Source organism: Neophocaena asiaeorientalis, unplaced genomic scaffold (assembly GCF_003031525.2).
Source record: "Neophocaena asiaeorientalis asiaeorientalis breed wild unplaced genomic scaffold, Neophocaena_asiaeorientalis_V1.1 scaffold320, whole genome shotgun sequence".
Taxonomy (NCBI): Eukaryota; Metazoa; Chordata; class Mammalia; order Artiodactyla; family Phocoenidae; genus Neophocaena; species Neophocaena asiaeorientalis.
In genome coordinates, this window is record NW_020174826.1 from 819,435 (window position 1) to 846,573 (window position 27,139).

A 27,139-nucleotide genomic window follows, 5' to 3' on the forward strand; every position below is an offset into this window, starting at 1 on the left:
ACATTGTAGTTTTGATTTGCATTTCTCTAATAATTAGTGATGTTGAGCAACTTTTCATGTGCTTTTTAGCCATCTGTATATGTTCTTTGGAGAAACGTCTGCTTATATCTGGTCATTTTTTGATTGGGCTCTTTGTTTTTTTGATATTGAGCTGCATGAGCTCTTTATATATTTTGGAGATTAATCCCTTGTCGGTCTAATTGTTTGCAAATATTTTCTCCCATTCTGTAGGTTGTCTTTTCATTTTTTTATGGTTTCCTTTGCTGTGCAAAAGTTTTTGAGTTTAATTAGATCCCATTTGTTTGTTTTTATTTCCATTACTCTAGGAGACAGATCCAAAAATATATTGTGGCAATTTATATCAAAGAGTTTTCTGCCTATGTTTTCCTCTAAGAGTTTTGTAACATACAGTCTTACATTTAGGTCTTTAATCCATTTGGAATATTTTTATGTATGCTGTTAAAGAATATTCTAATTGCATTATTTTACATGCAGCTGTCCAGTTTTCCAAACACCACTTATTGAAGAGACTGTCTTTCCTCCATTGTAGGGTCTTGCCTCATTTGTTGTAGATTAATTGACCATAGGTGCATGGGTATATCTCTGGGCTTTCTATCCTGTTCCATTGACCTATATTTCTGTTTTTGTGCCACTACCATACTATTTTGATGATGTAGCTTTGCAGTAGAGTCTGAAGTCAGGGAGCTTGACTCCAACAGCTCCAGTTTTCTTTCTCAATATTGCTTTGGCTATTCATGGTCTTTATGTTTCCATACAAATAGTAAAGTTTTTTTGTTCTAGTACTGTGGAAAATGTCATTGGTAACTTTATAGGAATTGCATTGAATCTGTAGATAGCCTTGAGTAGTATAGTAATTTTGAAAATATTGATTCTTCTAATCAAAGAACATGGTATATCTCTCAATCTGTTTGTGTGATCTTTGATTTCCTTCATCAGCATCTTAAAGTTTTGGAGTACAGGTCTTTTGCCTCCTTAGGTAAGTTTATTTCTAGGTATCTTATTCTTTTTGATATGATGGTAAATCAGATCATTTCTTTAATTTCTCTTTCTGATCTTTCATTGCCAGTGTATAGAAATGCAACAAATTTATGTGCATTAATTTTGTATCCTGCAAATTTACTTTACTCATTGATGAGCTCTAGGAGATTTCTGGTAGCATTTTTAGGATTTTCTATGTATAGTATCATGTCATCTGCAAACAGTGACAGTTTTACTTCTTCTCCAAATTAGATTCCTTTTATTTCTTTTTCTTCGCTGATTGCCATGGCTAGGACTACCAAAACTATGTTGAATAAAAGTGGCAAGAGTGAATATCCTTGTCTTGTTCCTGATCTTAGAGGAAATGCTTTTAGCTTTTCACAATTGTGTATGAGGTTAGCTGTGGGTTGGTCATATACGGTCTTTATTATTTTGAGGTATATTTCCTCTATGCCCACTTTCTGGAAATCTTTCATCATAAATGGTTGTTGAATTTTGTCAAAAGCTTTTTTCTGCATCTACTGAGATGATCATATAGTTTTTATTCTTCACTGTGTTGATGTGGTGTATCACATTGATTGATTTGTGTGTATTGAAGAATCCTTGCATCCCTGGGATAAATCACACTCCATCTTGGTGTATGATCCTTTTAATGTATTGTTGGATTCAGATTGCTAGTATTTTGTTGAGGATTTTTCTGTCTATGTTCATCAGTGCTATTGACGTGTAATTTTCTTTTCTTGTGGTATCTTTGCCTGGTTTTGGTGTCAGGGTTATATTGGTATCATAGAATGAGTTTGGAAGTGTTCTAAACACTGCAATTTTTTGGAAAAGTTTCAGAATGATAGGTGTTAACTCTTCTCTAAATGTTTGATAGAATTTTCCTGTGAAGCCATCTGGTCCTGGACTTTTGTTTTTTTGGAGTTTTTTAATCGCAATTTCAATATCAGTACTTGTGATTTGTCTGTTCATATTTTGTATTTCTTCCTGGTTCAGTCTTGGAAGGTTGTATCTTTCTAAGAATTTGTCCATTTCTTCTACATTTTCCACTTTATTGGAATATAGTTGCTTGTAGTAGTCTGTAATGATCCTTTGTATTTCTGTGGTGTCCATTACAACTTCTTTTTCATTTATAATTTTATTGATTTGAGCCCTCTCCCTTTTTACTTGATGAGTCTGGTTAAGGTTTATCATTTTTGTTTATCTTTTCAAATAACCTGCTTATAGTTTCATTGATCTTTTCTATTGTTTTGTTCATCTCTATTTCATTAATTTCTGCTCTGATCTTTATGATTTATTTCCTTCTACTAACTCTGGGTTTTGGTTGTTCCTCTTTCTCTGGTTGCTTTAGGTGTAAGTTTAGGTTGTTTATTTCAGATTTTTCTTGTTTTTTGAGGTAAGATTTTATTGCTGTAAACTTCCCTCTTAGAGCTGCTTTTGTGAAGATGGTGGTGGGGCAAGACACAGAGTTCATGTCTCCCCACAACCAGGGCACCTGCCAGACACTGATGGGGGACCTCGATGCCCAAAGAGATGGGAGGAACCCCCGAGTGACCAAATAGGATGTAGGGGGAGTGAGGGGGAAGGAGAAGTGGAGGCTGGACAGGACTGGTGCCCCTGAGGGGTGGCTGGGAGAGGAGTTCCAACACCTGGAGGGACCCTCAAGGGTCTCAGAGGATCACAGGGGAGCATGCCTAGCATTTCCCCTGCCCAATTGGACCCCAGGAAGCCTGCAGGGTTCCAGGCTGGGTCCTCCATTCTCTGGGGCCCCCTCTGGCCTCGTGGGTTCTAGGGGTGTTGGAGGGAGGGAGAAGGGGGAAAAGCAGGAGAAGCAAACAAGGAGGGACCCTCTGGAATTGGAGGATCAGGGGAGGTGTGGAGGGCATTTCCCCCACCCTCTTGAGCCCCAGGAATGCTGCTGGGCTCCTGGGTCTGGTCCTGCATCCTCTGGTGCCCCCTCCAGCCTCATGGGTCCTAGGAGCCTGTGAGGGAGGGAGGTGGGGGGAAGAGTAGGAGAGGCAGATGGTGGGTGGGTGACCTTCTACAACAGGAGGATCAGGGGAGGTGCAGCAGGCCTTTCACCTGCCCACTCAGACCTGAGAAGTTTTCCAGGCTCCCAGGCCAGGTCACCTGCCCTCTTAGGCCCCCTCCAGGCCATGTTGGTCCTAGGGGAGTAGGAGGGAGGTGGGGGAGAAGAGGAGAGGCAGATGGGGAGAGGCTGTCTGGGATCTGAGGACCAAGGAAGGCATGGAGGGCACTTCGCACACTCACTTGGGCCCTGGAAAGCCTGCTGTGTTTCCAGGCCTGGTCCTCTGCTCTTTGAGGCCACCTCCAGCTTCAGGGGTCCTAGGGATGTAGGAGGGAGGGAGGGGGGGAAAAGGAGGAGAGGTGGATGGGGGGACCCTCTGGGGCCAGGGATTCAGGGGAAGCACTGCAGGCAATTCCCCACCCATTCAAGCCCAGTGAGCCTGCTGGGGTCATGGACCTGGTCCTCCACCCTCCAAGGCCAGAAACACTGCTGGACGCCTCATGCTACACTGAGCCGAAGCCCAACCCCCTAGCCCCTTAGCCTTGTGCATCCTAAGCATAGGCTCTGCCCACCACCTAAACCCCGCCCCTTCCTAAGCCCCGGCCCCACACAGTGAAAGCCTTTTCTGGCTTTTTTTTTTTTCTCCTCTTTTTCACTATTGTGGTTCTGTTTTACCTTCCAGTTGTTTCATCTGTATTTTTATTTTTTATCTTTCTAACATATCTGTTATATTTCTAATCTTATTTTGTTTTTTACTCTTTGCTATTTTCTGCTCCTATTTTTCAGTTTTTCTCAACGCTGCATGGCTTGAGGGATCTTGGGATGTGAGCCAGGGGTTGGGCCAGAGCTCCTGCAGTGACAGCTCTGAGTCTGAACCATTGGACTAACAGAGAACCTCAGACCACAGGGACTATTCATCACAGTGAGGTCTCCTGGAGGTCCTCATCTTGACACTGAGACCCAGCTCTACCCAACAGTCTACAAACTCCAGTGCTGGATGCCTCAGGCCAAACAACCAGTAAGACAGGAACACAATCCAACCAATCAATAAAAAAATGAGATGGCAAAAAAATATGTCACAGATGAAGGAGCAGGGTAAAAACCTACAAGACCAAATAAATGAAGAGGAAATAGGCAACCTTCCTGAAAAAGAATTCAGAGTAATGATAGTAAACATGATCCAGAACCTCAGAAATAGAATGGAAGTATGGATTAAGAAAATAAAAGAAATGTTTAAAAAAGATTTAGAAGAACTAAAGAACAAACAAACAGGCAAACAACACAATAAATGAAATGAAAACTACACTAGAAGGAATCAATAACAGAATAACTGAGGGAGAAGAACAAATAAGTGAGCTGGAAGACAGAATGGTGTAAATAACTGCTGAGGAACAGAATAAAGAAAAAAGAATAAAAAGAATTGAAGACGATCTCAGAGACTTCTGGGACAACAGTAAACTAACCAATATTCGAATTATAGGCATCCTAGAAAAAGAAGAGAAAAAGAAAGGGTATGAGAAAATTTTTGAAGGGATTATAGTGGAAAGCTTCCCCAACATGGGAAAGGAAGTAAGGCCAGGAAGTACAGTGAGTCCCATACAGGAAAAACCCTAGGAGAAACACACCAAAACACATATTAATCAAGCTAACAAAAATTAAATTCAAAGAAAAATATTAAAGGCAGCAAGGGAAAAGCAAAAAATAACATACAAAGGAATCCCCATAAGGTTATCAGCTGATTTTTCAGCAGAAACTCTGCAGGCCAGAAGGGAGTGGCAGGGTATACTTAAAGTGATGAAAGAGAAAAAACTACTCTTCCAGCAAGGATCTCATTGCAATTTGATGGAGAAATGAAAAGCTTTACAGACAAGCAAAAGGTAAGAGAATTCAGCACCACCAAACCAGCTTTATAACAAATGCTAAAGGAACTTCTCTAGGCAGGAAACACTAGAGAATTAAAAACAGACCCAAAACAATTAAGAAAATGGTAATAGGAACATACATATTGATAATAACCTTGAATGTAAATGGATTAAACGCTCCAACAAAAAAGGCACGGACTGGCTGAACGGATACAAAAACAAGATCCATATTGATGCTGCTTACAAGAGACCCATTTCAGACCTAGGGACACATACAGACTGAAAGTGAGGAGATGGAAAAAGATATTCCATGCAAATGGAAATCAAAAGAAAGCTGGAGTATCAATATTCATATCAGACAAAATAGACACTAAAATACTGTTACAAGAGACAAGGAAGGTCACTACATAATGATCAAGGGGTCAATCCAAGAAGAAGTTATAACAAATATAAATATTTATGCACCAAAAATAGAAGCACCTCAGTACATAAGGCAAATTCTAACAACCATAAGAAGGGAAATTGACAGTAACACAATAATAGTAAGGGACTTTAACACCCCACTTACACCAATGGACAGATCATCCACACAGAAATAAATGAGGAAACACAGCTTTAAATGACACAATAGAACAGATAGATTTAACTAATATTTATAGGACATTCCACCCGAAGGTGGCAGAATACACTTTCTTCTCAAGACCACATGGAACATTCTCCAGGATAGATCACACCTTGTGTCACAAATCAAGCCTCAGAAAATTTAAGAAAATTGAAATTGTATGAAGCATCTTTTCTGACAACATGCTGTGAGACTGGCAATCAATTACCAGAAAAAAAATTGTAGAAAACACAAATACATGGAGGCTGAAGAGTGCACTACTAAATAGCCAAGAGATGACTGAAGAAATCGAAGAAGAATTGTAAAAAATACATGGAAACAAATGACAACAAAAACAAGACAACCCAAAACCTATGCAATGCAACAAAAGCAGTTCTAAGATGGAAGTTTATATCAATTCAATCTCACCTCAAGAAACAAGAAAAATCTCAAATAAACAGTCTAACCTTACACCTAAAGCAACTAGAGAACGAAGAAGAAAACCCAAAATCAGTAGAAGGAAAGAAATCATAAAGATCAGAACAGAAATAAATGAAATAGAAATGAAGAAAACAATAGCATAGATAAATAAAATTAAAAATGGGTTTTTTGAGAAGATAAACAAAACTGATAAACCTTTAGCCACATTCATCAGGAAAAAAAAAAAAAAACAGACAGGACTCAAATCAATAAAATTAGAAATGGAAAAGGAGAAATTACAACAGACACCACAGAAATAGAAAGGATCATAAGAAAATACTACAAACAATTATACACAAATAAAATGGACAACCTGGAAGAAATGGACAAATTCTTGGAAAGGTACAATTTTCCAAGACTGAAATAGGAAGAGTTAGAAAATATAAACAGACCTATCACAAGTATTGAAATTGAAACTGTGATTAAAAATCTTCCAACAATCAAACGTCCAGGACCACATGGCTTCACAGGTGAATTCTATCAAACATTTAGAGAAGAGGTAACACCTATTCTCCTCAAACTCTTCTAAAAATATTGCAGAGGGAGGAATACTTCAAAGTTCTTTCTACGAAGCTACCATCACACTGATACCAAAACCAGACAAAGATATCACAAAAAAAGAAAATTAGAGACTAGTAACACTGATGAATATAGATGCAAAAATCCTGAAGAAAATATGAGCAAACAAAGTCCAACAACACAGTAAAAGGATCATAGACCATGATGGAGTGGGGTTTATTCCAGAAATGTAAGGATTCTTCAATATACACAAATCAATCAATGTGATACATCATATTATTAACAAAATGAAGAATAAAAACCATATGATCATCTCAATAGATGCAGAAAAAGCTTTTGACAAAATTAAACACCCATTTATGATGAAAACTCTCCAGAAAATGGACATAGAGGGAAACTACCTCAACATAATAAAGGCCATACATAACAAACCCACAGCAAATATCATTTTCAATGGTGAAAAACTGAAAGTATTTCCTCTAAGATCAGGAACAAGTCAAGGGTATCCACTCTCATCACTATTACTCAACATAGTTTTGGAAGTCCTAGCCATGGCAATCAGAGAAGAAAAAGAAATAAAGGAATACAATTTGGAAAAGAAGAAGTAAAACTGTCACTGTTTGCAGATGACAGGATACTATACATAGATAATCTTTAAAATGCCACAAGAAAACTTCTAGAGCTAATCAATTAATTTGGTAAGTTTGCAGGATACAAAATTAATGCACAGAAATCTTTCACATTCCTATACACTAATAATGAAAAATCAGAAAGATAAATTAAGGAACTATCATATTTACCATTGCAACAAAAAGAATAAAATACTTAGGAATAAACCTACATAAGGAGACAAAATACCTGTATGCAGAAAACTATAAAACACTGATGAAAGAAATCAAAATGACACAAACAGGTGGAGAAATATACCATGTTCTTGGTTTGGAAGAATACCCCCAAAAAGCCAAAGAAATTTTGAAAAAAAAAAAAAAAAAAAACAGAGATGGAGGAATCAGGCTCCCTAACTTCAATCTATACTACAAAGCTATAGTAATCAAAACAGTATAGTACTGGAACAAAAACAGAACTATAGATCAATGGAACAGGATAGAAAGCCCAGAGATAAACCATCACCTGATTTATGACAATGGAGGCAAGAACATACAATGGAGGAAAGACAGCCTCTTCAATAAGTGGTCCTGGGAAAACTGGACAACTACATGTAAAAGAATGATATTAGAACACTCCCTAACACCATACACAAAAATAAACTCCAAATGGATTAAAGACCTAAATGTAAGACTGGATCCTTAAAAATCTTAGAGGAAAACATAGGAAAAACACTTTGACATAAACCACAGCAAGATCATTTTTGTCCCACGTCCTATAGTAATGAAAATGAAAATAAACAAATGAGACCTAATGAAACTTAAAAGCTTTTGCACAGCAAAGGAAACCATAAACAAGCTGAAAAGACAACCCTCAGAATGGGAGAAAATATTTGCAAATGAAGCAACAGACAAAGAATTAATCTCAAAAATATAGAAACAGCTCATGGAGCTCAATACCAAATAAACAAACAACCCAATCAAAAAATGGGCAGAAGACCTAAATAGATTTTTCACCAAAGAAGACATACATATGGCCTAGAGGCAAATGAAAATATGCTCAACATCACTAATTATTAGACATGCAAATCTCTAATAATTAGTGATGAATGATACAATGAAGTATCACCTAACACTGCTCAGAATGACCATCATCAAAAAAACTACAAACAATAAAACCTGGAGAGGGTATGGAGAAAAGGGAACCCTTTTGCACTGTTGGTGAGAATGTAAATTGATACAGCCACTATGAAGAACATTGTGGATTTTCCTTCAAAAACTAAAAATAGAACTACCATATGACACAGCAATCCCACTACTGGACATATACCCTGAGAAAACCATAATCCAAAAAATACATGTACCACAATGTTCATTGCAGCACTATTTGCAATAGTCAGGACATGGAAACAACCTAAATGTCCAACAATAGATGAATGGATGAAGATGATGTGGTACATATATACAATGGAATATTACTCAGCCATAAAAAGGAATGAAAGTGGATCATTTGTAGAGATATGGATGGACCTAGAGTCTGTCATACAGAGTGAAGTAAGCCAGAAAGAGAAAAAAAATATTGTATATTAATGCATATATGTGGAATCTAGAAAGATGGTACAGATAAACTTATTTGTAGGGCAGGAATAAAGATGTAGACATAGAGAATGGACATGGGGGTTAAGGGGAGGGTGGGATGAACTGGGATATTAGGTTTAACATAAATACACTACTGTGTGTAAAGTAGATAGCTAGTGGGAACCTGCTGTATAGCACAGGGAGCTCAGTTTGGTGCTCTGTGATGACCTAGGTGGGTGGGATGGGGAGGTGGGAGGGAAGTGCAAGAGAGAGGGGATATAGGTATACTATAGCTGTTTCACTTCATTGTATAGCAGAAACTAACACAGCATTGTTAAGCAATTTTACTCCAATAAAAAATTAAAATAATAAATAAATTAATTTTAAAAAGAATTGCTTTTGCTGCATCCCTTAGGTTTGGGATCATTGTGTTTTCATTGTTATTTGTCTCTAGGTATTTTCTTTTTTCTTTTTTGATTTCTTCAGTGATCCATTGGTTGTTCAGTAGCATACTGTTTGTCCTCCACATGTTTGTGTTTTTTTACAGTTGTTGCCTTGCATTTGGTTTCTAACTCATAGCATTGTGGTTAGAAAAGATGCTTGATATGATTTCAATTTTCTTAAATTTACCATGGCTTGCTTTCTGGCCCAGCATGTGATCAATCCTGAAGAATGTTCCACATGCACTTGAGAAGAATATGTATTCTGCTGCTCTTGGGTAGAATGTTTTATACATATCAATAAAGTCCATCTGGTCTAATGTGGCATTTAATGCCTGTGTTTCCTTATTGATTTTCTGTCTGGATTATCTGTCCATTGATGAGAGTGGGGTGTTAAAGTCCCCCACTATTATTGTGTTTCTGTTGATTTCTCCTTTTATGCCTGTTTTATTTGCCTTATATACTGAAGTTCTCCTATGTTGGGTGCACGTATATTTACAATTGCTATATCTTCTTCTTGGATTGATCCCTTGATCACTATGTAGTGCCCTTCTTTGTCTCTTGTAACAGTCTTTATTTTAAAGTCTATTTTGTCTGATAAGAATATTGCCACTCCAGCTTTCTTTTGATTTCTGTTATCATGGAATAACTTTTTCCATCCCCTCACTTTCAATCTCTATGTGTCCCTAGATCTGAAGTGGGTCTCTTTTACACAGCATATATATGGGTCTTGTTTTTGCATCCATTCAGCCAGTCTATGTCTTGGTTGGAGCATTTAATCCATTTACATTTAAGGGAATTACCGATTTTGTATATTCTTTTTTTTTTTTTTGCGGTACACGGGCCTCTCACTGTTGTGGCCTCTCCCGTTGTGGAGCAGAGGCTCCAGATGTGCAGGCTCGGCGGCCGTGGCTCATGGGCCCAGCCGCTCCACAGCATGTGAGATCTTCCTGGACTGGGGCATGAACCTGTGTCCCCTGCACTGGCAGGCAGACTCTCAACCACTGCGCCACCAGGGAAGCCCCGATTTTGTATATTCTTACTGCCATTTTCTTAATCGTTTTGGATTTGTTCTTGTAGGTCTTTTTCTTCCCTTCCTCTTTTGTTCTCTTGTGATTTGTTAACAATTTTAGTGCTGTGTTTGGATTCCTTTTTCTTTTTTGTGTGTGTATCTCTTGTAGATTTTTGGCTTGCAGTTATCATGAGGTTTTGATACAGTAGTCTATAAATAAACAAGATTGTTTTAAGTTACTTGTCTTTTATTTTCAAATGCACTTCCAATATCCTGCATTTGTGCTCTCCTTGTTGCACAATTGCTGGTTTTGATATATTTGTGTGTGGATGATTTCCTACCTTTACTGTATGTTTGCCTTTACTGGTGTGCTTTTCCATTCGTATTTTTCTTTTAATAGTTGTAGCCTTTTCTTTTCCACATAGAGAATTTCCTTTAGCATTTGTTGCAAAGCTGGTCTGGTGGTGATGAATTCTCTTAGCTTTTTCTTTTCTGTAATATTTTTGATTCTCCATCGAATCTGAATGAGAGCCTTGCTGGGTAAAGTATTCTTGGTTGTAGGTTCATCCCTTTCATCATTTTAAATATATCATGCCACTCCCTTCTGGACTGCAGAGTTTCTGCTGAGAAATCAGCTGATGACCTTATGGGAACTCCCTCATTTGTTATGTTGCTTTTCCCCTTGATGCTTCTAACATTTTTTTCTTTGCTTTTAACTTGTCAGTTTGATTACTCTGTGCCTTGACATGTTCCTCCATGGGTTTTTCCTGTCTGGGACTTTCTGTGCTTCTTGTACTTGGGTGACTGTTTCCTTTCCCATGTTTGGGAAGTTTTCATCTATTATCTCTTCAATTATTTTCTCAGGTCTTTTCTCTCTCTCTTCCCCTTCTGGGAACCCTGCCATGCAAATGTCAGTGACTTTACTGTTTTCCCAGAGTCTCTTAGACTGTCCTTGTTTCTTTTCATTCTTTTTTCTTTATTCTCTTCCATGACAGTGATTTCCTCCATTCTGTCTTCCAGATCACTTATCCATTCTTCTGCCTCAGCTATTCTGCTATCGATTCCTTCTAGTGTATTTTTCATTTCAGTTATTGTATTATTCATCTCTGTTTGTTCTTTATTTCTTCTAGCTCTTTGTTAAACATTTCTTATATCTTCTCAATCTGTGCCTCCATTCTTCTTCCGAGATCTTGGATATCTTTACTATCTGAATTCTTTTTTGGGTAGATTGCCTATCTCCACTTCACTTAGTTGTTCTTCTGGGGTTTTATCTTGTTCCTTCATCTGGAACATATTCCTCTGCTAGCTTATGTTGTCTAACTTTCTGTGATTGTGGTTTCCATTCCACAGGTTGCAGGACTATAGTTCTTCTTGCTTCTGCTGTCTTCCCCTTGGTGGGTGAGGCTGTCTAACAGACTTGTGCAGACTTCCTGATGGGAGGAACATGTTTCTGCCCACTGGTTTGTGGAACTGGGTCTTGTCCCTCTGGTGAGCAGGGCTGTGTCAAGGGATGTGTTTAGCAGGAAGCTGTGGGCTCAGGAAGACTTTAAGCACCCTGTCTGCTGATAAGTGGGGCTGTGTTGCTGCCCTGTTGGTTCGTTGGCCTGAGGTGTCCCAGCACTGGAGCCTACAGGCTGTTGGGTGGGGCCCCCTCTTGGTGGAAAAATGGAAGCCTCCAGGAGTGCTCATGCCAGTGAGTACTCCCCAAAACTACCACTGCCAATGTATTTGTCCCTTCAGTGAGTCACAACCACTCCCTGCCTCCACAGGAGACCCTCCAATTCTACCAGCTAGGTCTGAACCTGACTCTTATGAGGTCACTGCTTTTTTCACCATGTCCTGGTGCACATGAGACCTTGTATGTACCTTCCAAGAGTGGAGTTTCTGTTTCCCCCAGTCTTGTGGAATTCCTCCAATCAAACCCCACTGGACTTCAAAGCCAGATTCTCTGGGGGCTCCTCCTCCCATTGCTAGACTCCCAGGTTGGGGAGCCTGATATGGGGCTCAGTTCTCCTGTGGGATAACTTTTGTGGTATAATTATTTTCCAGCTTGTGGGTCACCCACCCAATAGGTATGGGATTTGATTTTATCACAGTTATGCCCCTCCAACTGTTTCATTGTGATTTCTCCCTTTTCCTTGGATGTAGGATATTCTTTGTGTTAGGTTCCAGCATTTTCTTGTTGATGGTTGTTCAGCAGTTAGTTGTGATTTTGATGTTTCTGTAAGGAGAGGTGAGCTTACGTCCTAATACTGCACCATCTTTCTGAGGTAGCCCCTGGAAACCTGGAGATCCCATCATGACATGGCTACTGCTATTATTTGGAGAAGCAATCTCACTCAACATGTTTATTAGGGTTCTACTTGTACAAGACATTGATCTAAATTTTAAACCTATTATTACAGTAAATCTCAAGTAATCCATCTTTGATATATGCTATTTGATCTAAATAATCAGATGTTAAATCATTCTGTTTTTATAAGAATGAAGCAAAATCCAAAGCTAAAAACCCTCATATTCAGAATTTAATTAAGAAAAAAGGAGGTCATACCCTTTTAATAGTTTCAATGGTCATACCCATTCAACATTGTACAACTGTTACTGAAGTTCTAAAGAAGGCCCTGTGTAGAAACACCTGTGCCCAGAGAAAAATAGGTTTGTGTTTCACTAGAGAAACAACAAAGTGATAGTATAACCAACAAAATTTAATAAATCTGACAATACACTACTTTATGGTAGGTATTAAGTACTGATCTGAAATCTATGAATCTTAACTCCCAATATATGGCTTTGTGTCAGTCATCGACCACAAATCCAGGAGTATCTCCAGAAAAATGGTAACATTCATACATGCTTGTTACCATGTGTTCAGACTTTGGTCTGAAAACACATTTGGCATAATCTATGCATAGACATTTGTCTAAAATCCAGTTACGTGTACCCTTATAGGAGACAGAAGAGGAGCAGACACACACACAGAGGGGAAGGCCATGTGGTGACAGAGGCACAGTTTGGTGTGATGCAGCCATAAGCCAAGGAATGTCTGGAGCTACCAGAAGCTAGAAGACAAGGAATGATTCTCCCCTAGAACCTCCAGAGCATGTGTGGCCCTGGTGACACCTTGATTTTGGACTTCTGGCCTCTGTAAATGAGAGAATAAATTTTTGTGTGTTGTTACCATGTTTATGGTAATTTATTACAGTAACCATAGGCTACAAACACAGTTACCAAGTAAAATGCTTCTCACTGCTGAGACAATTCAAAGAGGGTGTTATGGACTCAACTGTGTTTCCTTAAAATTCATATGTTGAAGCCCAGATCCTCAATACCTCATAATGTGACTCATAATATTTGGAGACAGGGCCTTTAAAGAGATAATTAAGTTAAAATGATGCTTTTAGGGTGGACCCTAATCCAATCTGACTGGTGTCTTTATAAAAAGAAGAGCTTAAGACAGACAGAGAGACACCAGGAATGCACATGCACAGAGGTGCTACCATAAGAAGAGGCAGGAGGGTGGTCATATACAAGCAAAGGAGAGAAGCCTCAGAGCAAACCAGCCGTATTGGCATCTTGATTTTTGACTTCCAGCATTCAGAACTGTGAGAAAATACATTTCTATTTTTTAAGCCACTCAGTCTATACAGTTTGTCATGGCAGCCTTAGCAATACAGCGGACAAAGGGACTCACAGCTTTTGCCTTTGGAGTTCCCTATATACCCTAGTAAATTCCTTCCTCTTCAAGTTAACAAAGATAAAAGTAACCAAGATAAAACACAAACTGAAACTAAACAGAAAGCTTTTAGTAACAGTGACTAAACAATTAGTACCATTAAGAGAGACAGCCAACTGATTAAGCACCTGTCACAGATAAATAGGCATGGTGGATAGCTGTGGTAAGGATTTCAACTACAGTGCCTAACAAAGACAGTATTTAGAATACACTTGTCAGAGCTAGAAAGACCTTAGAAATCAACCAGTTGAATGTACTCATTCTACAGATGTAGAAACCAAGACTCCAAAGATTTGTAACTTACCTTATCCTAGGAGACTTGGCTTGTGAGTGACAGAGTCAAGACTGTGACTCAGGTTCTCTGAACCCTAGAGCAACACATTCACCAATGCCTCACACACTATTCTCTTCTTTCAGTCCAGCAAACAATTTTTGCAAACTTCCCCAGTGCTTCCTTTTTCCCTTGGGATATATGGAGGGGCGATGCCACACTTTGAAAGAGAGACTATCATGGAGCATGGAGTCTGATTTTGTTTGTTAGTGGTGGGATTCAATGGCACCTATCTGCTTCTCAGACAAACAAGCTCTACCCACCTGCTGCCTTGTGCCTTTAACACCAGCAGCAGAATCAAGTCAATCCAAGGGAAGCAATAATGCCTTCCAACTTTATTCTAAAAACTTTGAGAACATGAACCATGACTGTTTTTTTCTTAGCATATACACATTTGGTGAAAGTATATTTGTATCTATACAGTGCATTCACCTTAGTTCCTTCTCTCTACCTCGAAGAGAAAGAAATTTTTATATTATCCTTACCACAAACATATGGTGGGAGGGCAGACTGGGATGGAAAGAATAGGAGAGATTGTTTAAAATTCATCACTTTCTAGAAGAGTGGGGGAACTAACATTTCTAGGCACTAGGCTAGCCAACCTATATGCAGTGACTCACTTAATTACTCAATTAACATAAGGTGAGCATAATCACTTCTTCACTCTATCACATTATCTGCTTCAATTACACTGCCTGGTTTCTTTCTTTAACACTATCTGAGATTATCTTGTTCACCAATTTTTCTCCTCCCTTCCTAATTCACATCGCCCCTGCCTCAGCATTTCAATAAAACTCCATGAGAACAGGGATGTTATTTCTCAACTGTATTCTCATCACCTATGAGGTGGTCAATTAACATTTGTTGAGTAAATCCATTATAGTGGTTCTTAAACTCTTGAATCAAGGATGCACACTAACCTTTTCCCATCCACGTGTAGATTATTCTGTTGAATATTTCTGGTTTTGAAGCCTCACATTTAGTTCAACTCTCCCACTTTTCAGATGAGACTGAGGTCTGCTGCGGGCCCTGGCTTTTGTTTTTTAAGGTAGCTTTCACATCCTTGGAGACTTTAAGCATGAGCCACAATTGCCCAGGCACACCCTCTCCCTGCCCCAATTTGCTTTCAACTTGATTATATTTGTCTATTTTTTTAATGTTTTTTTTTTTTTGGCCGTGCCATGCAGCATTCGGGATCTTATTTCCCTGAGCAGGGATCAAACCCATGCTCCCTACAGTGGAAGCACGGAGTCTCAACAACTGCCCAGCCAGGAAGTTCCCAACTTGATTATATTTGAATTCTACCTAAGCAGATCTAGATTCCTGCTCAGGGACCATTAAAGCCATTTATGATCATTCCAAAATTGATGCTGGCACAAGTTCTCTCTGGTATTCAGAATTTGATGTCTCCTATAAACTTTGCCTACATATCTTTAAACAATTTAGAATGGTTATTGTTAAGATCAACCTCCCCTAATCCCTCTACTTCCCAAAGTGGCACACACTAATAGAAAAACAAGACTAATATTAAGTTTAAAGCTCAAACACAGTCTGTGTTTTCATGAATACAAACACAACCCCAAAAGGAAGAAAAAAATTACAACATTCTATTATTCTTTACATCATTTTATATGCATATTTCTGATCAATAACTGCTTCTTACACTAGAAATTTATCCCAATAAACTACTGCTTTAAGGGATACTTTAAGTCTCCAAACAAAATGTGATCTAGGGGAAGTATGGTATGTTAAACAGCTAGAGACAGCATGGGTGCACAAAACTCACTTGCACCAAACTCACAATCAAGCATGCCAAGGCCCAAGTGGCATCCAGCCATCCCTTGTTTAGAAAACCAAGTTTAATTTGAATTACTTAAGCAACTGGATTTTGTGCTGATGCATTTTTCAGTGAATTGCGGGGGATGGAGAGCTTAACCCAAGATAATTGAATTGCTAAAATATTTGCCTTCTGATTTAGAATTTTAAAGTAACCTTTGTTACAAATTCCCATATAATTGTTTCATATCCAAATTAAACCTGCCACATTTTCTCTCCCCTATATCCCTGATTGATTCAAGCTGCAGATTAACATTCCTTTTCTCTCCCCTTCAATTTATTCTGTCCATTTTTCAGGGTGTATTGAACGTCCTTACAATTCACAATAGAAATATCACAATAACTGCAGAGAAAATGTGGGCTGTCATAAACTACCAAAGCATGTTCTTGATTCAGAAATCCCAGAGGGCCTGTGTCTTCAAAGTAGATTTGTTCACATATAAGCCTCATTTTTACATTTTTAATTGTGATCTCATTCTCTATGGAAGAAAATGTTTCATTGGCCTTGATTTCCTTCTGATGTTTCTAGCCCAGTTTGTTAATATCCTTGGTTCCTGCTTTGTAGCCTTCAGAGCTACCCAAACTAGAAAAGTACTTTGCTTGTACTTCAGGGATGGGAGTGGGAATGAAATTGCTTTCTGGTTCTGAAACTCCTCAATTTTGAAAAAGGAAGTAAAAACTTCCCAAAAAAGGTAGGTGAATGTGTTGCCAAGCTTGCCTTGTGCTCTTGGCTTTAATGTACAGAATTATTTAGAAGAGTTCTCATATAAAGCCATGCCAGTGAAAATAACTTTGCCAAATTTATCATAGGCTGCTACAGGCTGAGACACTGGTGCCACCTCAAAGAAATTCACATTTGCTAATATGAACTAGTAATTTTTGTTTTATTGTGCCTTTTGGGGGGAAACATCCTTTCTAATAAAAAGATACATCATCATTTCTCAGTATAAAAAATCAATTTTTGTATTGACAAGAATAATTAACCTTTTCCCTGTTATCTGTGTGGGACCAACTATCAGTCAAAAATTTAAATTTGATAAAAAATTTTATTTGGTCTTGACCTGCTATCTTCCTGCTCTCTGATTGCCTTCTCCAGAAGCTTTTAGGCTTCAAAAATTCACATAGTGAGACTTTTTCTCTAGATTTTGGCTTTATCAATTAGAGAATTTCCCTTCTAATGAGTATTAAAATAAACTTCAAAATTATTTTTCTTTTTATAAAAATCTCTCAAAAGGGAACCTTAGTGCACTGTTAGTGGGAATGTAGATTGGTGTAGCCACTATGGAAAACAGTATGGTGGTTTCTCAAAAAAACTAAAAATAGAACTACCATATGATCCAGCAAGTCCACTTCTGGGTATTAATCCCCCAAAATGAAAATGCTAATTCAAAAAGATACATGTACCCCAATGTTCACAGCAATATTGTTTACAATAGTCAAGATATGGAAGCAACCTAAGCGTTCATCAATAGATGAATGAATAAAGAAGATGTGGTGTGTATATACCATATATATACAATGGAATATTACTCAGCCACACACGCAAAAAAATGAAATTTTGCCATTTGCAACAACATGGATGGATCTGGAGGGTATTATGCTAAGTGAAATAAATCAGACAGAAAAGACAAATACTTTATGATACGACTTATATGTGGGGTCTAAAAAATAAAGCTAAAAAATATAACAAAATAGAAAAAAAATTAATTTGAGAACACAGGAATAAAATGATTTAACTGGTGAGTCAGGGTCCAAAGATAGAAGTGACTCATAATATTATTGCTTCTGCTTGTTTTACAATATATTGCAGAACTGTTTATAATTTATTAAATGGGTTTATAACTGGTTGGGGGGGGAAATGAGCTGAATAGATAGAATTATTTTAAATTAAAAATAAAATAAAAAACATAGCATTTCTTTACTTCTGATGACTAACCCTCATTAATAGCAGATATTTTTTATGTTTTACAAATTTTGGAATCATCTTTATTTGTAAGTTGAAAAAAAGATATAATTTTGTTTTATTATTTAGATTTGCTTATCTGATTAACAGTCCTCTAGAGAGGAAAAGGATTAGTATCTATTACTTATATAGCACTTTTTAAAGTGCACTGACATAGAAAACAAACTTATGGTTTCCAAAGGGGAAAGAGAATGGGGGGAAGGGATAAATTAGGAATCTGGGATTAACAGATAAACAGTACTATATATAAAACAGGTAAACAACAAGGATGTGACTGTATAACAGAGGGAACTATATTCAATACCTTGTAATAACCTTAATGGAAAAGAATCTGAAAAAGAATTACACTTGAAACAATGTAAATCAACTATAAGTCAAAAAAAAGGATCTATTGGAAGTCTGTTCTATAATCTGAGAGGGAAGAACTGAGTATGTAACACTAACCTTATCTGATTCAAATTAATCGTTTAAAATATTCCATGGAAGCAAGAACATCTGCCAGCCCTAAGTAACCAAAGAGATAGAGATTTTAGCTAATCAAACTAGAGAATTAGATTCTCTTAGTAGAACGGAATCAGGCATCCACCAGGAGGAAGACACTGTAGAAACCATTGCAGTGGCAGATGGAAGATACCTCAATATGCAGTAACCTAAGAACAGGATAAAGACAAAAGGCTATGTTTTCTCTCAAAGTTGACCATAAGCGCTGCTATTACTGGAATTAATTAATGCACATTTTGATTGGCCAATTCTGAATTGTTTTAGGAAATTTGAGTGTTCCAGCTGAGACTATTGAGAGTGGTAATTGGCACATTGTATAAGAGTCTCAAATAGTCTAGATATTAATTTATGTTCCAAGGAATATCAGTAACATATTCTTTATCTTTCATCAACTTGAGTAGCTTTCATAAAGGATATAACAGTTTTGAGAACTTAGAAGCAGAAAAAATCCAAAAATATGTTAAATCATTCTCCTCTAGGTTCTTTGACCTGATGATCAAGGCCTCTATTTTGTCCTCTGTACTGAGTTCAGCTCTCCTCCTTCACATCCCACCTAAATGATCCATGGGCAAGTTCAGATTTACATTATTATCATCAGATTCTTTTTTAGCTTAACTACACCAAAGCACACCTTCTAAATGTCCCAGTGTGACCTATGCATGATGCAAAATCTATTTCTTAATCTAATGCTCAGATCACAATTTTTGACTTTGCAATATTAGCATTAATTTTGAAACCTTGGCAAGAACCAAAGCATCATTCTTACCTAGGTGCCTAACAGTGCAGGGCTCTGAGACTTTGAAAAGCAAGAGCAACTTTTCTTTGTTTTCCGTCTACACAAAGCATACCAACTTCCACCAACTGAGTAATGCAAATTTAGTCAGCCATCTAACAATATTTCTAAATCTGATTACATTTCAGTATGAGAACTTACAAAAGACCCCCAAAAGTCACATTACAGTGTCTGATCTACAAGGCAAAGAAAAAGTAGCTTGCAGCTTAACCTTCCAAGAAAACAAAATTTAAAAAATCATACACAAAACACTTCAATGTAGAATTTTATACACATTGCCACAAGAGAAACGAGCTGAAAGACCAAATGTTCTCATATCCAGCTGTCCAGCTTCTTTAACACAACTAGTGAAAAAAGGAATGATTATTTGTGTAATGTGAATATGACTGAAGTGGCCAGCTTGTAACCTGCACTCATTTCTTTACACTGCTCATGCACAGACAAGCATGTTGTTCCCAGCCAGGATATCAGGACAGAATCTAGTACTGATTTGGTTCTGTTGGTGCACACCTGGCATCACCAAAAGTTTTAACTCAGCCAGTCACCTGATAACTTACAGCTATTTTGATCTACTTTTGTTTGATTTAGAGCTTGAAATTATATTGTTTCCACTTCCAGTTTTAGTGTTCTTGTTTTAGTTTTATGCTTTCTTATAATGAATGAATCACTAAGCAAGATATTACTTAAATAACAAAAATTTAGAACAAGCTTCCAGCTTTGTGTTGCCAATTACTATCTATATTAACTACTTTACCAACTAATCAGAGAAACACACAAACAGAAAAGTGATACTATTTTTCACATAACAAAATGGCAAATTTTAAAAATAGTAATAATCAGAGTTGACGATGAGAGTAAATATTAATTGGTACAGCTTTTCAGATTGATATTTGGCAAAAATATTTTAATCCAGTGATTCCATAACTAGGAATTGATCTCAATGAAATCATCAGGGATGCAAACTAGAACATAGGAATAAAACAAATCTTCAATGAGCTGTGTATAATGGTGAAATACCACAAACCACCTCAATAACAGGAATTAGATAATTTATTAAACTTCTATATATGGAGCTACTATTCAGCCATTCCTTGATTAAGAGCAAGAATATTAGGAATGGGAATACTCTCATTATAAAACATTAATGTAATTCAGTATAGAACATTACATTGTAGGAGACCAGAATATGCCACTCCAAAATATGCCTCTTTGGTATAAGAATTATTTTTAGCTTATTATTTTGAGAAACAGCAGACACAGGAAACCTCTGAGAACAGTATAAGTTACCCTTTCATAGAGAAATTTACATTTATATAGAAAATCTCTGTTTGCAAGGGTGTCTTCCTCTTAGTACCAGGAAGAAAAAGATGACTCTAAATCACAAGAGATTCTTACCAATGGAGAAGGCAGTGATTTAAACCTGCATAATAAATCTTACCCATGTTCACTGTATTTTTCATGGTCACCTTCTCATAACTTGCTTCCCTCAACTCTTATTCCTTTGTTTTAACTAAAGATAGTGTTTAAACCCAAATCCTAGCCACTTCTTTTGAGTTACTAATCCCGGAGTTTCTCCCATGTGTATATGAAATATACATGCTAATATACTTGTTTGTTTTTCTCTTGTTAGTCTTTTGTTACAGGAGCTCCAGCTCCTCAAGGATAGAAGGAAAATATACTTTTCCTCCTCTACAATATAAAATTAAATAAAATGAAGTCTGGTTGCTCTCAACTTCATTAACAAGACATTGATTTTCTTATAAAACTCCAATAGGATGTGACTTCCTGAGCAGTCATAAATTTTAGGTCAGCTTCAAAAAGAGACCAAGAAGAATGGGGAATTATTAGGATAATATGTTCAAACTGGACACATGTTCCTATCTCAGGTTCAAGTGACTTTTAATAACTGATTGTCTGCTATTGGGACTCGACTCCAGTTTTGACCAAGCCTCTGATTTGATCTATACCAGGGTTCACAATATGCAAAGAATGTGGTAAGGTGTACTGTTGTTACACTGGGCCATAAGCCTGGTAGATGGCTTCCATTAGAAGTTAGCAACATATCTGGTCACAGAAAAATTCAAGCTATTTTTCCAACCATGTTCCCAAATTATACCGTATTTAATTGTTTATTACAAAGAATTGCTCCCCAAATTAGTAGGTTTTACTAATTAGTTTCATACCCTTAATCACATTAAAAATATCCTAAAAGATTTTATTTAAGCCCAAGTTGCTTTAAAATAGAATAATCTCAACATTGTAATTAACCAAATTTTACTATGTGAAACACACACCCAAAATATATGAACAAAGACATACGGAAAAACTCACATAAAAGAATCCAAGTGGTCCAGATATATACGGCATTTTCATTCCCAAGAGATATTTGACTTGTGAAGTCACGACATGGGTGGCAGCCCCAGTTGTCATCGCACTGATCACAGGTTCTGTAAGCAGGAATGTGGCACTACCCAGTTGTAGCACAAACATGGCCACCTAAGAGGACAAAGGAAGATGAAACTTCCCAAGCTTCCTAGAAGGATTAATATCTGACACACTTTCATTTTCAATACACAGACATAGGGAACTGATGTAAAATGTGCTCCTTAAATTTTATATATTCAGTAGCTTGAGTTTTCTTGAGAACATTACTAGTTTCCAAGATTCCCCAGATGTTTTGGGGTACAATTACAAGTGCTTCAGTTAAAGTTAACACAGTTTTTTTCTGAATATTGACTTTTTTTCTCTTTTCCTAATAACATATGTTACAAAAAAGGAAATATGTTCAAATCAGTTAATATATGGGGTTCTGTGGGGAAAAATAAAATTTGCGTTATCATATCTATAATTTTTTTTTAATCCAAAGGACATGATTCACTACTTTATACCCAGTAGGCTTAAAACTTCAAAAGCATTGAGGAGGAAAAGCCATTTCTTGAGTTTCTGCCAGGTTCTGAGAAATGGAAACCTACTGTTTTGACTAGATACTCCATCAAGTAGCTGTAAAGGGCAAATATTAATAGGAAAACATCAGGACTTATGTGTATATGGAGAAGAGCAAAAGACAGAAATAGGTTAAAGGAATATGTCTTAAGAAACCCAGGAATCAGTAGGAAAGTCATTCTTCTTAAACTTTTCCTTTCTGCTTCTAGCATCATGCTCAATTGCAAAACTATTTCATGGCCAGACAAAATAATCTCATCTGAGTAGAAGGTGTGCATTGAGCTCTGCTGGACAAAAGATGGCAGCAAAAATCAATTCTCTTTTCTCTACTAACTACTAACCTTGCAATGATTAGTGCAGAGAAAGAACTTTTAGGAGATGGCCCACTCTTTGACTGAATGCATCCATGTAAACTCAGTCATAGAGATTTGTTGTTTTGAAAGTAACATTAAATTACATTAATGAGTATCCACACTGGAAAATGAACACAAAGTGGGTCACGCTGATATATCCTCTTAATGTGTTAATTATAATATTTAGGTCAGGTCTTAAAATTCTTGTTGGAAAATAAGATTAACTATTAAAGAAATCAAAGGAAAGAATAGCAATTAGATCTCTTTCTATCAAAAGGTCACAGTGATAAATATGAGAAGTATAAAGTGCTGTCTAAGTACCACCAGAGCATATATTGCAAAATATATCATTTCCATCATATCACAATGTCCCTTGGCCAAAAGCAGTAATACTCTAAACTTGTATTAGGGTGGAGTTTTCTGGGCTCAAATCTGAAAACTTAAGTTCTGATTCTGGCTCTACCACATCCTAGTTTTTGTGACTATAGAAAATCTGTTAAAAATTTCCAAGCCTCATGATCTATAAGTAATTAGAATGATGTCTGCCCTATTGATATTGCAGAATTATTGTAAAGTGAATGTGAAGTAACATATGAAAGAGCTTTGAAACCTGTAAAATGTGCAACATATGTGATGTACCTTGAATGTCATAAGGTGCCATATATATTTACCCAGCATGGAAAACTAGCCACGAGATTTCAAAATGTAGAAAAGGTCACACCATATTTTCCACTTCTGGAGAACATGAACAAATTTATCAGTGCAGAAAGAAATGTATTTGAACTGTTTGCATCTATGTGTCAGTTTGTCAAATAGAAATGTCCCAAGGGAAATACCCAATCAATCAATAGTATAGGTACAGTTGGAACACACTGATTCATAGTCTGTTGATCTTCATCCTGAAAACACAATTAGTTAAGAAAAATACTGAAACAGTTTTTCCCAAGTATCTTTCTACTAGTTAGTTGCAAATTATGACACTAACTCTTAAAGGCCATGAGGATGAAATTAGCATATTATTGGGGTAAGATGAACTCCAGAGAGTTGGATTTTCATTTCAGCTAAATGCAGTATACAAGCAATCCAAATGTTTCAAATTGTGAAACCTGTTTGCATATATGGAATTTTATGCATACATGGAATGTTAGAAAGTTCTTATCTGTATGACAAGAAATCTTATTTTCATTTATTTTGAGAAGCAAACTCCTTTGGGAGGCCTCGTATAGATCATCACCATTTTATTTTCTGGTTTTTATTTGTTTCCTACTCAGCATCTACTTAAAAGAGTTAATGTTTTCTCATGCCTGAGAAACAAACATCACCTAACCTGAAGTGATACACCAACAACTTCCAGCTAACCACCATCTTCTAGTAGCAACTTCTTTATGTCATTTCCACAACCTGAAAGTTACAAATGGAAGGGTATGGGAAAAGTTCAAGATATAAAAAGAGTTCAGCCCTTTCAAATGTTCAAAATATATGTACCTACCTTACAATATAAATCAAAAAGATTTAAAACTTATCCAAAGACTCAAAGTATTTTTGTAATATTCTACTCGTAGTTTTATACTTAAAAAAAAAATCTTCCCAGCAATGAATAAATTCCTAAAATGGAGAATTCTTGACTTTGAAAGTTCAACAAGCCCCTTAAGACCTCATTTCTGATACAAAATATTGTGTATGTAAAGGATGATTGCAAACATGTGAGATTTAGCTAAAGAGAAATTACTTTCTTCTGGATGACAACATTCTCCATAACCCAAAACAATGGCAGACATTTTAAGAAGGAAAAAGAGGAAGAAGAGGAGGAGGAGGAGGGATAGGACAAGGAGGAGAGAGAAGAAGGAGAAATTTAAGAACTCCCCTTTCCCCAGCACCCAAATCTCAACAGTTTATTCACATCAAAATTAGGGATCTAGCATACAGAGGTTGAGGTACACAGGTAGAAGGCAGCAAGTACCTGTGCAACACAGGCTTTGTAAGAGGTGCCCACAGATGGAACTGTTGTTTCCAAGATTTTTCTGGAATTTAAGTATGTAAAATGAGGATCCTTCTAGAATATTTCACTTGGAGGCCTAGTGTTTAAATTTTATGCCAATGTTAAACAATTTTTAAGCTAATGACTTAATAAAGAGCTACATCAACGCCTTTTACTAATAATAGGAATGATGATAATTCTAATCTGGCTAGCTAATTCCCAAAAACTTGCCTATGCAACATTTTATGAGAAAATAAATTTCTTACAATATATTTCAGCTGTTTGTAGTAATGTTGATGTTCTGGGCTAATGCTGAAAACCTCTGACACACATTATCAAGGTTCACTAGCATGATACTATTTGGTAATGCTTTTATAAACACCATATGTTCTATATAAATTGAATGTATGTCAGATTTCAGGCCATTTTTTGCAAGTGGCCTTCAAGTAGTGAAAAAAGAAAAGAGTGCATAGAAAATAGCTATACTACCCAAGTGGATGGAATATTGCATGCATTTCAGGTTTTGTCAGTTTGTCTGCAATCTGGCTCTCACATTATACCAAATCACTTATTTGTTTGTTCAGTGAATATTTATTGAATACCTACTAGGGGCAAGGCACAACACTGTTGCAGAATACAGAGATAAAGATATAACTCACACTTTGAAAGAACTTATAAAGTGAGATGAAATGCTGATGTTGGGAGCAGAGAATGTTAACCAGGAGCATAAAGAACTGTAATGTAGGTGTTAATAGGGAGGTAAGGTCTAAGAAGCTGTTTGAGTGGGAGCTAAAACCCTAAAAGCCCTTTGTTCTCTACTGAGTATAGTATGCAGGTTAGGGGGAGAGAGCTAAATTGTTCGTGATAATAGGAAAACAACTGAGTACTGTATAGGGATATGGCAGAAAAAACCTCTGTGTGACAAGAGAACATGAGAAAAAAATGTCAGGTGGATACCTATGAGGTTATGTGCTGTGGAATTCAGAATATAAAGCCCTTCTCCATACTATTCAGTAATAAAAAGGAATGGCTTATCAAGCCATGCAAAGACATGGATGAATCTTAAATGAATATTGTAAGCAAATGAAGACAGTCTGGAAAGGCCACATACTGCATGATTCCATTTATATGACATTCTAGAAAAGGCAAAACTATTTAGACAGTAAGCAGATCAGTAGTTGCCAGGGGCTTAGGTGTTGGAAAGTATGTAAAAGGTGAAACATAGGGAACTTTTTAGGATGGTGAAATTATTCTGTATGATGCTATAATAGTGTATATATGACATTAAGCATTTGTCAAAACCCATGAACCTTAATGTGTGCAAATATTTAGAAAATCATTTGGAGGTCAGGAGACCCCAGGATGGAATGCAGAATGTGACAAAGAATCTAACCGATGACCAATGCTTCATTTACTCTCTATATATGTTTTGCCTTTTCTAGAGTGTCATTTAAATGGACTCATACAATGTACAGATTTTTAAGACTTGCTAAATGTATGAACAAACCTCACTGAAAGGAATGCAGAAAATGTGCTCATGTGAATAGCTCTGGAAATTGGTAAAGAATGTAAAACCAAAGGCAAAAAAGAAACACTGTACTTGAGTTGATAAAGTTATTTCCTATGGGAGTAGAGGTTAACAATTCTGAAACCACTATAAATATACACTGGAATTGAAAAATTAAGTAAATGGATGATAGACAGTGAGAGCCAGGTTTCTCACTATTGCATAAGTTATAGACAAGCAAGGGGAGAAGGCTAGAACCATCAGTATGGGAGGGATAAGAGTTGCAGACATCAGTAGGAAACCATGTTTAGTTTAACACAGATATAGATGGATACATTTAGAAATATATAGGTATGTTTACATACTTTTGTTGATATACACACATATATGTCCTTGCTGTGTCAGCTGAAATGGCTTAGAAGCCAACAACACCCCTGTGGCACACCTCACACCCAGATCTTAATCTCTAATACCATTGTCCAATGAAAGAGACCAGATCTCCTTAGAAAAATGGCTGATTCTAGGACTAGGGTAGGAAATATACACTATGAGCCTGGATCATCTTGTAGTGCCAGAAAGTGAAAAAGAACTCCAAAATTAAATAACAAACAAATAAGTGGGAGTACATTAAGGAGGGACATAGAAGCCAACTGAAATAAAGCTCCCAATGTTCAAAGCTGGAACAATCTGAAGAACAACATAAAGTAGTACTGAATTATAACCCAAAGGATAAAATAAATATGCTTGAATCCATACTGATATAAATGATTGACTAAATTTTAAAATGGGAGAGTTGGAAAACTACTGTTCAGAAGAATTCCAGTAATTTATGTAGATAATCCCCACTTTTTATCTTAACTCTCTTTTAACGTAACTCTCACATGTTAAGAGTAGGCTGTGCATATTGACTTTTTTCCAAAAAATGCAGTATGGAAAAGTGGAAAATAGAGTAACTTAGAGAAACCTAACAAACTAGCGCTAGTTCAACCAGGTGATCCAGGTTAACATTAAGAGTGATAAGTTATATTGATAGTCTATACTGTTAGTAAGATGTGATGAGAATATCACTCTGTCTC

General features: G+C 36.8%; 1 protein-coding gene across 1 annotated transcript in view; it reads right to left on the reverse strand.

The window, feature by feature from the left end:
• SLC26A7 (solute carrier family 26 member 7) overlaps positions 1 to 27,139 on the reverse strand; it is a 181,502-nt gene that overhangs the window by 75,688 nt on the left and 78,675 nt on the right. Inside the window, exon 4 of the mRNA XM_024760415.1 lies at positions 21,614 to 21,778. Coding sequence (XP_024616183.1) covers positions 21,614 to 21,778 — 165 coding nt within the window. The remainder of the gene's footprint in view (positions 1 to 21,613; positions 21,779 to 27,139) is intronic.